Source organism: Aedes albopictus, chromosome 1 (assembly GCF_035046485.1).
Source record: "Aedes albopictus strain Foshan chromosome 1, AalbF5, whole genome shotgun sequence".
In the NCBI taxonomy this organism is placed as follows: Eukaryota; Metazoa; Arthropoda; class Insecta; order Diptera; family Culicidae; genus Aedes; species Aedes albopictus.
The window spans coordinates 71,573,669-71,587,190 of record NC_085136.1 but is presented as its reverse complement, the minus strand read 5'-3'; the positions used below and the strand labels follow the sequence as shown (position 1 = coordinate 71,587,190).

General features: G+C 35.2%; 1 protein-coding gene across 21 annotated transcripts in view; it reads right to left on the bottom strand.

Moving 5' to 3' along the window:
* LOC109397187 (neurobeachin) overlaps positions 1–13,522 on the bottom strand; it is a 405,013-nt gene that overhangs the window by 28,445 nt on the left and 363,046 nt on the right. For 11 of the 21 annotated variants that reach the window (XM_029877456.2, XM_029877463.2, XM_029877459.2 and 8 more), the window contains exons 16-17: positions 10,300–11,013; positions 9,561–9,670 (exon numbers count right to left, since the gene is read on the bottom strand). In XM_029877456.2, the coding sequence (XP_029733316.1) occupies positions 9,561–9,670; positions 10,300–11,013 (824 nt within the window). The remainder of the gene's footprint in view (positions 1–9,560; positions 9,671–10,299; positions 11,014–13,522) is intronic. The other 10 variants (XM_029877468.2, XM_062844817.1, XM_029877469.2 and 7 more) reach the window with 3 other exon arrangements.

Sequence of the window (13,522 nt, the reverse complement as noted above, 5' to 3'; positions counted from 1 at the left end):
AATTTCAGAGAAATTTCCTGAGGATTTTTTTAAGGAATTCAAGAGAAATTGCCAGAGATATTCCAGAGGAAATCCAAAGAAATTACAAAGAAATTTCCGGAGGAATTCCAAAGTTATTCCAGAGGAATTTCTGGAAAAATCACTGAGGAATACCCTGAAGACTGCCTGACCCTGAGAAATATATAAGGAATTCCAGGAAATGCAGAGAAATTCATAGAAAAAAACTACAGAGGAATTTGCAGAGAAATATCAGAGGAAGTTTTGGAGAAATTCCCTGAAGAATTCCCGGAGGAAAACCTGAGTAATTCCCGGCAAAATTCAAGAGTTTTCTCAGAGGAATTGCCAGAGGAATTCTCAAATAAATTCCAGAGGAATTCCAAGAGGAATTTCAGAAGAATATCCGGAGGAATCCCTGCGAAATTTACGGAAGAATTTCTGAAGAATTCCTAGAAGACTTCCAGAGGAATTTCAGAGGACTTCCTGAGAAATTCCAGAGGAATTCTCGCAGAAATCTCAGAGCAGTTCCCGAAGAAATTCCAGAAGAATTAGCTGAGATTTTCCATTAAAAATTCCGAAGAAATTCCAGAGGAATTCCTGGTGAAATTCCAAACAAATCCCTGAGGAATTCCTTGAAGAAATTCAGAAAAATTCCGGGAGAAATCCCAAACAAATCCCTGAGGAATTCTTAGAGGAATTTATGGAGGAATTTCAGAGAAATTTCCTGAGGAATTCAAAAGGAATTTCTTAAGGAATTCAAGAGGAATTCCCGGAGAAATTCCTGATGAAATCTAGAGGAATTCTCGGCGGAATTACAAATAAATTTCTGGGGGAATTCAGAGCAATTCCTGGAAGAATCCTTGAAGAATTCCCTGAAGACTTCCTGACCCTGAGGAGTTTATGAGGAATTCCCGGAGGCATTCCAGAGGAATTTCCGTAGAATTTCCAGAGGAATTTCCGGAGAATTTCCAGAGGAATTTCATCAGAAAATGCAGGGGAATTCATGGGGAAAAACTCCAGAGGAATTTCCAGAGAAATTTCAGAAGAATTTTTGGAGGAATTCCAGAGGAAATCCCGGAGAAATTCCAAAGAAATTCCCTGAAGAATTCCCTAAGGAAAACCAGTGAAATTCCCGGCAGAATAACAAAGTTTTCTCAGAGAAATTACCAGAGGTATTCTAAGAGGAATTCCAGAAGAATACCCGGAGGAATCCCTGAGAAATTTGCGGAGGAATTCCTAGAAGACTTCCAAAGGAATTCCAAGACGAATTTCAGATAAATTCCCTGAGGAATTTCAGAAGACTTCCCGGAGAAATTCCTGAGGAACTCTCGCAGAAATCTCAGAGCAATTTTCAAGAAAAATTCTCGAGAAAATGCCGTAGTAATTCTAAAGAAATTCTCGAAGGAATTCCAATCAATTTTTCGTAAAGCTTTGTCCTTCAACAACCGTGGAGTGCAGTGCCCTCTAACACTTGACTTGGCATTCGACACCAACCAGAGGAGTGCCATCGGTTATTCTTTGTCCCCTTTTTAGCCTTTTTTTAACTCTGACATTCTTTGTCACCATTGAGCGGACGCCCTACAGCCAAGTTGTCCTTTTCATCGCTCAAAGCGCTCATCGCGAAATAAACAAACAATTGTCTTGGTATGTGTCCATTCTGTGCGGTGACTGAGTCGAACGTACGTTGGTGCTGGTGGTGAGCGGTGAGGGCAAGAAGTGTTCAAGAGGAAGCATTTTGGGAGATTTGAGAGAGAGAGAGAGTAATGAAGCGAAGAGAGCGAGTTTCGGGACATTTCGGGAAGAGACCATGTGTCGTTTCAGGAGGATTTAAGCTAAGAAAAGAAGGTTTTAGACCAAAAGGAAAGTTAAGAAGGTCAAAGGTGTTTACAGAGACCAAAAGATCTTCAGGGGAGTATGAGGGAATTCAGAGGGATTATGGGAAGAAAGAGGAGATTTCAAAGGAATGCAAGAGGATCTTCATGGATATTGCTGGGGTGAGCTTGAAGGGTGGCTCTAAGGAGGAGTGAAGAGAGCATAAGGGAGTTTCAAAGAAGTCCCAAGTGATTTAAGGGACGTTTCGCGTGGGTTGCAGAAGGTTTTTAGAGAGAATTCTAGGGCGTCCTAGGGGAAGAGCAAGGAATGTGTGGATGACCATAGGAGTGCGGTTTTAGAGGGAGGGACATGAGAAGTTTCGTGGTGAAATGCTGAAGTAAGGGTAAGTAAAGAAGAAAAAGAGGTGACGAAATTATTTTAAGCAAAGAAAGGGAAAGTTTCAACATTTGTGCATGTGGCTGAGCGGAGTTTGAGTGTTTCATGAGAGTTAAGTTGAGCATCAGGAAAACTTTAAGGGTGTTCAAAAATGTTTCGGGTGGGAAGGGAATAAATGGGAGTACATATAATATGTAATGGAAAGAGAGAGCAAGAGGTTTCGGAGAAGATGAAGAAGGAGTTTCAAGCAGGGATTAATGCAAAGAGAGGAGAATTTAATAGCAGTTTCAGAAGAGTTTCTAAGAATACTTTCTGCACTTACGAACAATTATTTAGGAAGTTTTTAGGAACGTTCAAAATTTAGAACGATTGGGAGAAGTTTAGGAGCGCGCAATGGAGGTTTTTGGGGCAAAAATGGTGGTCTTCTGGAGGCTTCGGAAGAATTTCAGAGACATTCAAAAAAGGAGAGGGTGTAAAATGAATACACTACTAAAACCTTTTTATATGCATGTTAATTTTATGTACTTTTAACTAATGCACTTTTTTTATGCCCTGCATATAGTAGGAGAGCTTAAGAAGTACATAAGAAAGTGTAAAAATGTAAAATAATGACAGTAACAATGGCAACTGCGACCTGAGGGCATTTAAGGGAGAGCAAAAGGAGGTTGCAGGGGTATTTCAGCGGTCTCAGTGAAGTCTCAGGGGGTTACAAGGGATTTCATGGGAGTCTAAGGGCGGTAGAGTCCATCTCAGGGGCGTTTCAGGAGGTTTTAGGGGGATTTTGGGGATCTCAGAGGTTTTCAGGGGAGTTCTAGGGGGTCTCAAAGCCGTTTTAGGAACGTCAGGGATGTTTCAGGGGGTCCAAGGAGGTTTCAGGGAGTTTTAAGAGCTGGCATGGGGACTCAAGGAAGGGCGAAATAGGGGCTCTCAAAGGTTTATCAAGGAGTCCCAGGGCAGTTCCAGAGGATCTTTGGGGCATTCCATGGGATCTCAAGGGCGTTCATGGGGTCTCAGAGGGTATCCGGATAACTCAGGAGCGCTCAGGAGGTTTCAAAAGGGCTCCAGGGGGTCTATGGGCGCTTTAGGGGGTCTCAGAGGCGTTCAAAAGAGTTTTAGAGAAGGTCTAAGGGGCGTTACCTGAAGGGCTCAAGGGAAGTTTCTGAAGATTTTAGGAGTCCCGGGAGGCCTCAGTTTCAGGGTTCTGTGGAGGTTTCTGGAACGATTCAGGCAATCTCAGGGAGACCCTTGAGGCGTCAAAAGTGTTTGAGAGGGATTATTTTCTTTGAAAATTCGGAATAGCTCGGAAAACTCAGAGGAGCTTTTCTTGAAAATTCGGAAGAATTTTCCTTCAAACTTTTGCTGAGAATTCCAAGGAATTTTTCATGAAAATTCCAAGGAATTTTCCATGGAAATTCTAAGGGGTTTGCTCTGGAAATTCTTAAGTATGTAATAAGAAAATTCCTAGGGATTTTCTTTGAAAATTCTAAGATTTTTCCCTGAAAAGTACATGGATTTCCCTGAAAACTCCAGAGATTTTTACCTGAAAATTCCAGAAAATTCCAAGAAATCTTGTGTAGAAATTCCAAAAACTTTTCTCTGAAAATTCCAAGAAATTTTCTCTGAATATTCCAAGAAACTTTCTCAGAAAATTCCAAGGAATTTTCTCTGATCAGGAAATTTTCTCTGAAAAGTCCAAGAGATTTTCTCTGAAAATTTCAAGGATTTTCCATTGCAAATTTCATGGAATTTTCACTGAAAATTTCAAGGATTTATCTTTGAAAACTTCAAGAGAAAATTTCTTGGAATTTTTAGAGAATATATCTTGGAATTTTCAGAGAAAATTTCTTGGAATAAAAAAAAATTCTAGGAATTTTCAGAGAAATTTCTTAGAATTTTCAAAGAAAATTTCTTGGAATTTTCAGTAAAAATTCCTTGCAATATTCAAAAATATTTTTTTTGGAATTTTCAGAAAAAAATACTTGGAATTTTCAGAGAAAGTTCCTTGGAATTTTCAGAGAGAATTCCTTGAAATTTTCAGAGAAAACTTCTTGGAATTTTCAGAGAAAAATTCTTGGAATTTTCAGAGATTTTTTTTTGAATTTTCAGAGAAAATTTCTTGGAATTTTTAGAGAAAATTACTAAAAATTTTCAGAGAAAGTTCTTTGGAATTTTCAGAGAAAATTCCTTGAAATTAAAAAAAAATCCTTAAAATTTTCAGAGAAAATTCCTTGAAATTTTCAAAGAAAATTTCAAGGAATTCTCTCTGAAAATTCCAAGGAATTTTCTCTGAAAATTCCAAGAACTTTTTTCTGAGAATTCCAAAATTTTTTATTTTCTGAATATTGCAAGGAATTTTCACTGAAAATTCCAAGGAATTTGCTCTGGAAATTCCATGGAATTTTCTCTGAAAATTCCTAGAAATTTTCTCCAAAAATTCCAAGAAATTTTCTTTGAAAATTCCAAGAGATTTTCTTTGAAAATTTCAAGGATTTTCCATTGCAAATTTCATGGAATTTTCACTGAAATATTCAAGGAATTATCTTTGAAAACTTCAAAAGAAATTTCTTGGAATTTAAAAAAAAAATTAGGAATTTTCAGAGAAAATTTCTTGGAATTTTCAGTGAAAATTCCTTGCAATATTCAAAAATAATTTTTTTTGGAATTTTCAGAAAAAAATACTTGGAGTTTTCAGAGAAAGTTCCTTGGAATTTTCAGAGAAAAATTCTTGGAATTTTCAGAGATTTTTTTTTTTGAATTTTCAGAGAAAAATTCTTGGAATTTTCAGAGATTTTTTTTGAATTTTCAGAGAAAATTTTTTGGAATTTTTAGAGAAAATTCCTAAAAATTTTCAGAGAAAGTTCCTTGGAATTTTCAGAGAAAATTCCTTGAAATTTTCAAAGAAAATTCCTTAAAATTATCAGAGAAAATTCCTTGAAATTTTCAAAGAAAACTCCAAGGAATTCTCTCTGAAAATTCCAAGGAATTTTCTTTGAAAACTCCAAGAACTTTTTTCTGAAAATTCCAAAAAAATTTATTTTCTGAATTTTCTTAGAATTTTTGGAGAAAATTCTATAAAATTTTCAGAGAAAGTTCCTTGGAATTTTCAGAGAGAATTCCTTGAAATTTTCAGAGAAAATTGCTTGGAATTTACAGAGAAAAATTCTTGGAATTTTCAGGGTTTTTTTTTCGAATTATCAGAGAAACTTTCTTGGAATTTTCAGAGAAAATTCCTTGAAATTTTCAGTGAAAATTCCTTGCAATATTCAAAAATATTTTTTTTTTAATTTTCAGAAAAAAATACTTTGAATTTTCAGAGAAAGTTCCTTGAAATTTTCAAATAATATTCCCTGAAATTTTCTCTGAAAATTCCAAGATACTTTCTCTGAAAATTCCAAGATTTTTTTTTTTGAAAATTCCAAAATTTTCTATTTTCTGAATATTGCTAGGAATTTTCACTGAAAATTCCAAGGAATTTTCTCTGAAAATTCCAAGGAATTTTCTCTGAAAATTCCGAAGAAGTTTCTCTGAAAATTCCAAGAAATTTTCTCTGAAAATTCTCTAGAAATTTTCTCCAGAATTTCCAAGAAATTTTCTCTGAAAATTTCAAGAGATTTTCTCTGAAAATTTCAAGGATTTTCCATTGCAAATTTCATGGAATTTTCACTGAAAATTTCAAGGAATTATCTTTGAAAACTTCAAGAGAAAATTTCTTGGAATTTTTAGAGAATATATCTTGGAATTTTCAGAGAGAATTTCTTGGAAATTAAAAAAAAAATCAAGGAATTTTCAGAGAAAATTCCTTGAAATTTTCAGTGAAAATTCTTTGCAATAATCAAAAAAAAAATTTTTTGAATTTTCAGAAAAAAATTCTTGGAATTTTCAGAGAAAGTACCTTGGAATTTTCAGAGAGATTTCCTTGATATTTTCAGAGATAATTGCTTGGAACTTTCAGAGAAAATTTCTTGGAATTTTCAGAGAAAATTCCTATGAATTTTCAGTGAAAATTCCTTGCAATATTCAAAAAAAAAAATTTATTTGAATTTTCAGAAAAATATTCTTGGAATTTTCAGAGAAAGTTCCTTGAAATTTTCAGAGAGAATTCCTTGAAATTTTCAGAGAAAGTTCCTTGGAATTTTCAGAGAAAATTCCTTGAAATTTTCAAAGAAAATTCCAAGGAATTCTCTCTGAAAATTCCAAGGAATTTTCTCTGAACATTTCAAGAATTTTTTTTCTGGAAATTCCAAACTATTTTATTTTCAAAATATTGCAAGAAATTTTCTGTGAAAATTCTTAGAAATTTGCTCCAAAAATTCCAAGAAATTTTCTCCAAAAACTCAAAGAAATTTTCTCTGAAAATTTCAAGAGATTTTTCCTGAAAATTTTAAGGATTTTCCATTGCAAATTTCGTGGAATTTTCACTGAAAATTTCAAGGAATTATCTTTGAAAACTTCAAGAGAAAACTCCTTGGAATTTTCAGTGAAAATTCTTTGCACTATAATTTTTTTTTGAATTTTCAGAAAAAAATTCTTGGAATTTTCAGAGAAAGTACCTTGGAATTTTCAGAGAGATTTCCTTGATGTTTTCAGAGATAATTGCTTGGAATTTTCAGAGAAAATTTCTTGGAATTTTCAGAGAAAATTCCTAGGAATTTTCAGTGCAAATCCCTTGCAATATTCAAAAATATTTTTTGTTTGAATTTTCAGAAAAATATTCCTGGAATTTTCAGAGAAAGTTCCTTGGAATTTTCTCTGAAAATTCCAAGAGATTTTCTCTGAAAATTTCAAGGATTTTCTTTTGCAAATTTCATGGAATTTTCACTGAAAATTTCAAGGAATTATCTTCAAAAACTTCAAGAGAAAATTTCTTGGAATTTTTAGAGAATAAGTCTTGGGATTTTCAGAGAAAATTTCTTGGAATTAAAAAAAAAAATCTAGAAATTTTCTTCCAAGGAATTCTCTCTGAAAATTCCAATGAATTTTCTCTGAAAATTCCAAGAAATTTTCTCTGAAAATTCCAAGAAATTTTATCTGAAAATTCCTAGAAATTTTCTTCAAAAATTCCAAGAAATTTTCTCGGAAAATTCCAAGATATATTCCCTAAAAATTCCAAGAAATTTTCTCTGCCAATACCAAAGAATTTTCTTTGAAACTTTCAAGGAATTTTCCCTGAAAATTCCAAGAAAATTTTCTCTGCAAATTCCTAGTAATTTTCTTTGAAAATTGCAAGAAATTTCATCTGAAAAAATTCCAAAAAAATTTCTCTGAAAATTCCAAGAAATTTTCTCTGAAAATTCCAAGAAATTTTCTCTTAAAATTCCAAGAAATTTTCTGTGCAAATCCTGAAGAATTCTCTCTAAAACTTTCAAGAAATTTTCTCTGAAAATTCCAAGAAAATTTTCTCTCAAGATTTTAAGGATTTTCCATTGCAAATTTCAAGGAATTTTCTCTGAAAATTCCAAGAAATTTTCTCTGAAAATTCCAAGAAATTTTCTCTGAAAATTCCAAGAAATTTCTCTGAAAATTCCAAGGAATTTTCTCTGAAAATTCCAAGGAATTTTCTCTGAAAATTCCAAGGAATTTTCTCTGAAAATTCCAAGGAATTTTATCTGAAAATTCCAAGGAATTTTATCTGAAAATTCCAAGGAATTTTCTCTGAAAATTCCAAGAAATTTTCTTAGAAAATTCCAAGAAATTTTCTCTGAAGATTTAAATAAATTTTCGCTGATAATTCCAAGGAATTTTCTGTGAAATTTTCAAGGATTTCCCATTGAAATTTCAAGGAATTTTCACTGAAAATTTCAAGGAACTATCTTTTAAAATTTCAAGGAACTTTCTCTGAAAATTCCAAAAAAAATTTCTCTCAAAATTCCAAGGAATTTTCTCTGAAAACTCCAGGAAATTTTCTCTGAAAATTCCAAGGAATTTTTTTTGAAAATTCCAAGAAATTTTCTCTGAAAATTCCAAGAAATTTTCTTTGAAAATTCCAAGCAATTTTCTCTGAAAATTCCAAGAAATTTTCTCTGAAAATTCCAAAAAATTTTCTCTGAAAATTCCAAGAAGTTTTATCTGAAAATTACAAGAAATTTTCGCTGAAAATTCCAAGAAATTTTCTCTGAAAATTCCAAGAAATTTTCTTTGAAAGTTCCAAGAAATTTTGTATGAAAATGCCAAGAAATTTTCTCTGAAAATTCCAAGGAATTTTCTGTGAAATTTTCAAGGATTCCCCATTGAAATTTCAAGGAATTTTCACTGAAAATTTCAAGGAACTATCTTTTAAAATTTCAAGGAACTTTCTCTGAAAATTCCAAAGAAATTTTCTCTCAAAATTCCAAGGAATTTTCTCTGAAAACTCCAGGAAACTTTCTCTGAAAATTACAACGAATTTTTTTTGAAAATTCCAAGAAATTTTCTCTGATAATTCCAAGAAATTTGCTCTGAAAATTCCAAGAAATTTTCTCTGAAAATTCAAAGAAATTTTCTCTGGAAATTCCAAGAAATTTGCTCTGAAAATTCCAAGAAATTTTCTCTGAAAATTCCAAGAAATTTTCTCTGAAAATTCCAAGAAATTTTCTCTGAAAATTCCAAGAAATTTTCTCTGAAAATTCCAAGAAATTTTCTCTGAAAATTCCAAGAAATTTTCTCTGAAAATTCCAAGAAATTTTCTCTGAAAATTCCAAGAAATTTTGTCTGAAAATTCCAGGGAAATTTCTCTGAAAATTCCAGGGAAATTTCTCTGAAAATTCCAGGGAAATTTCAGGGAAATTTCTCTGAAAATTCCAAGAAATTTTTTCTGAAAATTCTAAGGAATTTTCTCTGAAAATTCTAAGGAATTTTCTCTGAAAGTTCCTAGAAATTTTCTCTAAAAATTCCAAGAAATCTTCTCTGAAAATTTCAAGCAATTTTCTCTGAAAATTCCAAGAAATTTTCTCTGAAACTCTGAAACGCTTAGAAACATTCAAATCGATTATTTTTTCAGTAGTATGGTTGAAGTATGGCTGTAAATTGTAGTGATATTGTGTTATCCGGGCCAGATTTATGAATAGCTTTTTTTCTCCGGATCCACACAAGGATTCACCACAATTCATTGTATTGTTAAACAACTCATTCCGTTTTGAATAGAAAAAGAGTTACTTCGTTATTGCCACTGCCTTTTTCAGATACCCTAGGTAAAAAAATGCAACTCAGTTCGAAATGCCGAAAAAACAGTAACCGAATCTACAATTCGATCGCTACATGCATTTACAACATTGCTTTTAACGTTAAATCTACCGAACTTGAAACATCGAACCATATTTAGTAATTTTAACTGTAATTGTAAAAGTAAGGTTAGCTTGTAACCGGATTTTGAAACTCACCTTGATCGAGAGGGGCCCACTCGAGTGCGAATCGTTGTCCGCTATCACGGAGGAATTGTTCTCGTCCACTACAATCACTTCGTAGTCGCCATCTTGAAGCGAGCGGTTTCCTAAGGGTGGAGGAAAAGATGACAATAAAATTTGATGATGATTTTAGTTCCATTTGCTTCCGCCATTTTGTTTTTTTTCTTCTGATTTTGAACTGATAAAATTCGATAAAGAAACAATTAATTTTGTACAAAACGAAGAAATTACTACTGAAACAAAATTGTATGGTGCAAAAGGGGTGCCTCTGTGTGTGGGTGTGCGCGTTCAAGCGTTCGACGGGTGTTCGACTACTATGCAGTCTGTGCGACAGTGTGTGCGTGATGCACCGCAAGAGTGACAATGCGAGGGACATGTGGGGGTTTGGTGAGTGTGTGTGCGTGTGTTTTTGGAGTGTGTACATATACAGCTAAATTCGCTTTAAACGAAAAGAGAAAAGATAACGAAAAAACGAAGAGCGCACGCAAGAAAGAAAAACATAACGCCGAGGGGTCCATCAAAACTAAAATCGAAATCGAACTGAAAGGCAGATTCAACTCAGGGGCGGAACAAAAGGAGCGGTCGGAGCTCGCACAACACAAACAGATGACAAACGTAAACGAAGGAAAACTGAAAACACGTCACAGAAGAGTAACACTGTCAATAATTGATTGTATAGGTTGAATTCAAAGGTGCCCAGAACAAAACACGATACCTGTCATACCGTTACAATGATAGATATGGTTATCACCGTTATTGAGTCCTTTCCCTAGTTTTCCGCTTCCGAGCGGACCGTGCCCGATGAGGCCGTTGTTGAGTCCCCCGGTCCGACCACGCAGATGGGACTGACCGTACGAGCCCGAGTTGAGCGTCGTCAGCGAATTGTTATTGGTGAGGTTATGTTGCGCCATCTGTTGCTGATGATGATGATGGCCCGTAACGGCGCTATAGCAACCCACCATATCGCTAGGGTAACCATTGCTGTTACCGTTACCATTGTAGGCAACCATCGGACCCATGGGTCCGTTCAGTGTCGGACCTGACAGGCCGCCATTGTTGTTGTTGTTGTTGTTGCTGCTGCTGGTTCCGTTCATTAGACCGATCGAAGACGAAGACGACGAAGAGGTCGTCTGCGAGGACGACGAAGTGATGGTATTGTTACTACCGTGGTGCATCATCTGCAGGTTGGCCGCGTTCGGCGGAATCGATCCTCCGTGCACTGCCAAAGAGGAGGAGCTCATCAGTTGCGGACCGGCTTGGGCGGCGGCAGCGGCAGCCGTTGCGCTGGCCATCAGCGACGAAGATGATGACGAGGAAGCAGCGGCCCCGGTGGCCATCGCCGTCGATTGGTGGCTAGGATGCGAACCCGGTAGGAACTGTGGATAGACGTGGTGCGACCATTGCGGGAACAGTGGACGATTGCTGGAGTCTGCTTGGCATCGGTGGCAGCATCGGCGTGTTCATATTTGTGTGTGTGTTGGTGGCGGTGGTAATGGTTGGAAGTGTGACAGTGTATATTGGTGAGTTCGTTTCCGATTGTTAGTAGCGATACGCAAAGGAGCACGTGATTATGGTTTCGTTAGCGATGGATTTGTTGTTTTCCCGTTGACCAATACGTTGATGGTTTTTTTGTTTTGTTAACATAGGCGGTGTGGTGATAGGGGGTAAGCGCGCGCAGCGGTAGAGATAAAAACCATTGGAGTAAAAGTAAAAAAGAAAAAGAACGAGAAAGGGAGACGAGAGGGATTTGCATTTATTTTTCATTAGGTATGTTTAGCGGTATGAAAGTTTGAGGTTAGATACAACATGAGCAGCTTTGAGAGCGAAATAAGATAGAGCACGAAATAGTCACAACCACATAAATACACACACACATTTAAGCAGCTTTTGAAAACAAAACAAATTTAATAAATTATGAATGTAAATGAAAAGCAACACGGTTTAATGAAAAATTTGTGATTGGAGTGAGAATATAAACAGCAACGCGAATTCATTCATTTCGATGTACTTAATTAAAATGTTTGTGTAGCATTCCTCCTCGGAGCCACCATTGACTATGTTAAACGTTACGCAAAAAGAACCTTTAAATGAACTCCAAAAGTACTCGCATTTCTTGCTCCATACTTGTGCCAGATTTATCCCAATTTTCCATATCTTCCTAGATATTTAGCGTGTGCTCTCCTCAGTGTTTTGTTCGGAGAATTGAATAATAGCCATCTTAGCCCATACACTACCATCTCAACTAAGGTATTTTCCATTTTATTTCGATTGAATTGGAATTTTCTTAAGCAAAATTTATGGTGGCGCCATGGAGGATTGGGAAAAAATCAGCTGTGGATTTATGATTCTTACGGAAAATCATCGTTGATTTTTCCCGATCCTCCATGGAGCCACCAAAATTCTGCTTCGAAAAAATGCAAATAAATAACTCCTGTTCCAGTAGATATATAATAATTTTGCGCCGAGTTACAACCAGAAGGAGAAAAATCTTTCACAAATGGCTTTTGCTAGATTCTTTTTTAAAATTCTACCAGAACTTTTTCGGGAGCTCCACCGAAACCTTTACAGGCATCTGTAGGAAACTGAACTACTATTCGGCAGGAATTTCTTCATGATTTATATTCTGATTTATAATTTGATTCATAAAATTGCACTCAACAGATATTTTGATTATTCAAAGAGTTGCTACAAGACCTTCTCCAAAGATATGACAAGAAATTTCTTCAAGTCTTTCTTCAGGTCTTCCAAAGAAACACCTAAAACTTCATTGGGTATTTTCCCTACGATTTTGCAAGAAATTTCTTCACGAAAACGAACCTACCAAGCCTAACAAGTTCTTTTTTGGCTGATTCTAGGTGTTTTGTTCATAAATCTTTTGACATTTTTCAAATAGATTCAGATATTTTTTATGAATTCATCTGCAATTATTCAATGGATTGGTTTTATTTCTAACAAGCCTGGCTGTATAACATGCCACCATTGTTTTACCGTATTAACATACTAAAACAGCGATCGCTGTTGTTAAGCCATCGTGGAAACATTTCTATTCGATTCCTTTCAGTGTTCTTGTCGGGTTTTGCTCAGGATTTTTTTTTCTGGGGTGTATTCCAAAGCACGCATACCAGGAACCTACATATTATCGAACTTGCATGAACCTAAAATCTTTTTCCATAGAGTTTCAGCTTATGGTCTTACCTTTCAGAAAAGCCTTTGTTCAAAATATTCTATCGGTAAAAATTGAAATAAATCAAGTTTGAAGATTTTCTATCAATTGAGGTATATTTAGAGCATAATTTTGTATATCATCCCGAACTGCAAACAACAAGGCATCGTGCGTGACCTGTCACATACCTGATGGTCTCTTCTAAGATTTATAAACATTATATTCACTTGTCATTTCTCCGGCATCTGTGTTATATAATCAGCCCAAGGGGGTCTGCCGTGGTTAATTAGCTCATTTTTTTTTATTTTGTGGGCTTCGTGGTCATGCGGTTAGTGGAGTTAAACGTTTAGGTGTATATGTAGTAAGTCAAGGAGTAAGACTTTGAAGAAACTTTTCGTGAAACGAAAAATTCCTATCTAGCTTCTGTGTGTTGTCTGTTATATGGTGGTTGTATGGTGGTATTCAGTTTATATGGTGGTATTCAGTCTGTTCAGTCTGTTTAGGTTCATGCAAGTTTGATAATACTCAGGTTCCAGGTATGCGTTTCTTTACGTTTCGGCAATGTTTCTTGTCATCTTCAAAGGAAAAATATTTGTTCGTTCTGTGTCTGTTGAACTAACCAAATGATTTGTTGAAAGAGTTTGTTGACTGCTTAGCCGAAAAATTCAACATTCAGTGCATCCAAAGAGTCGAACACTCAAACTGCCAGTTATACGATACGTTTATCAAAGCCTCCTTCAGAATCCCAATGTTAAGTACTTGGCGATTACAATTT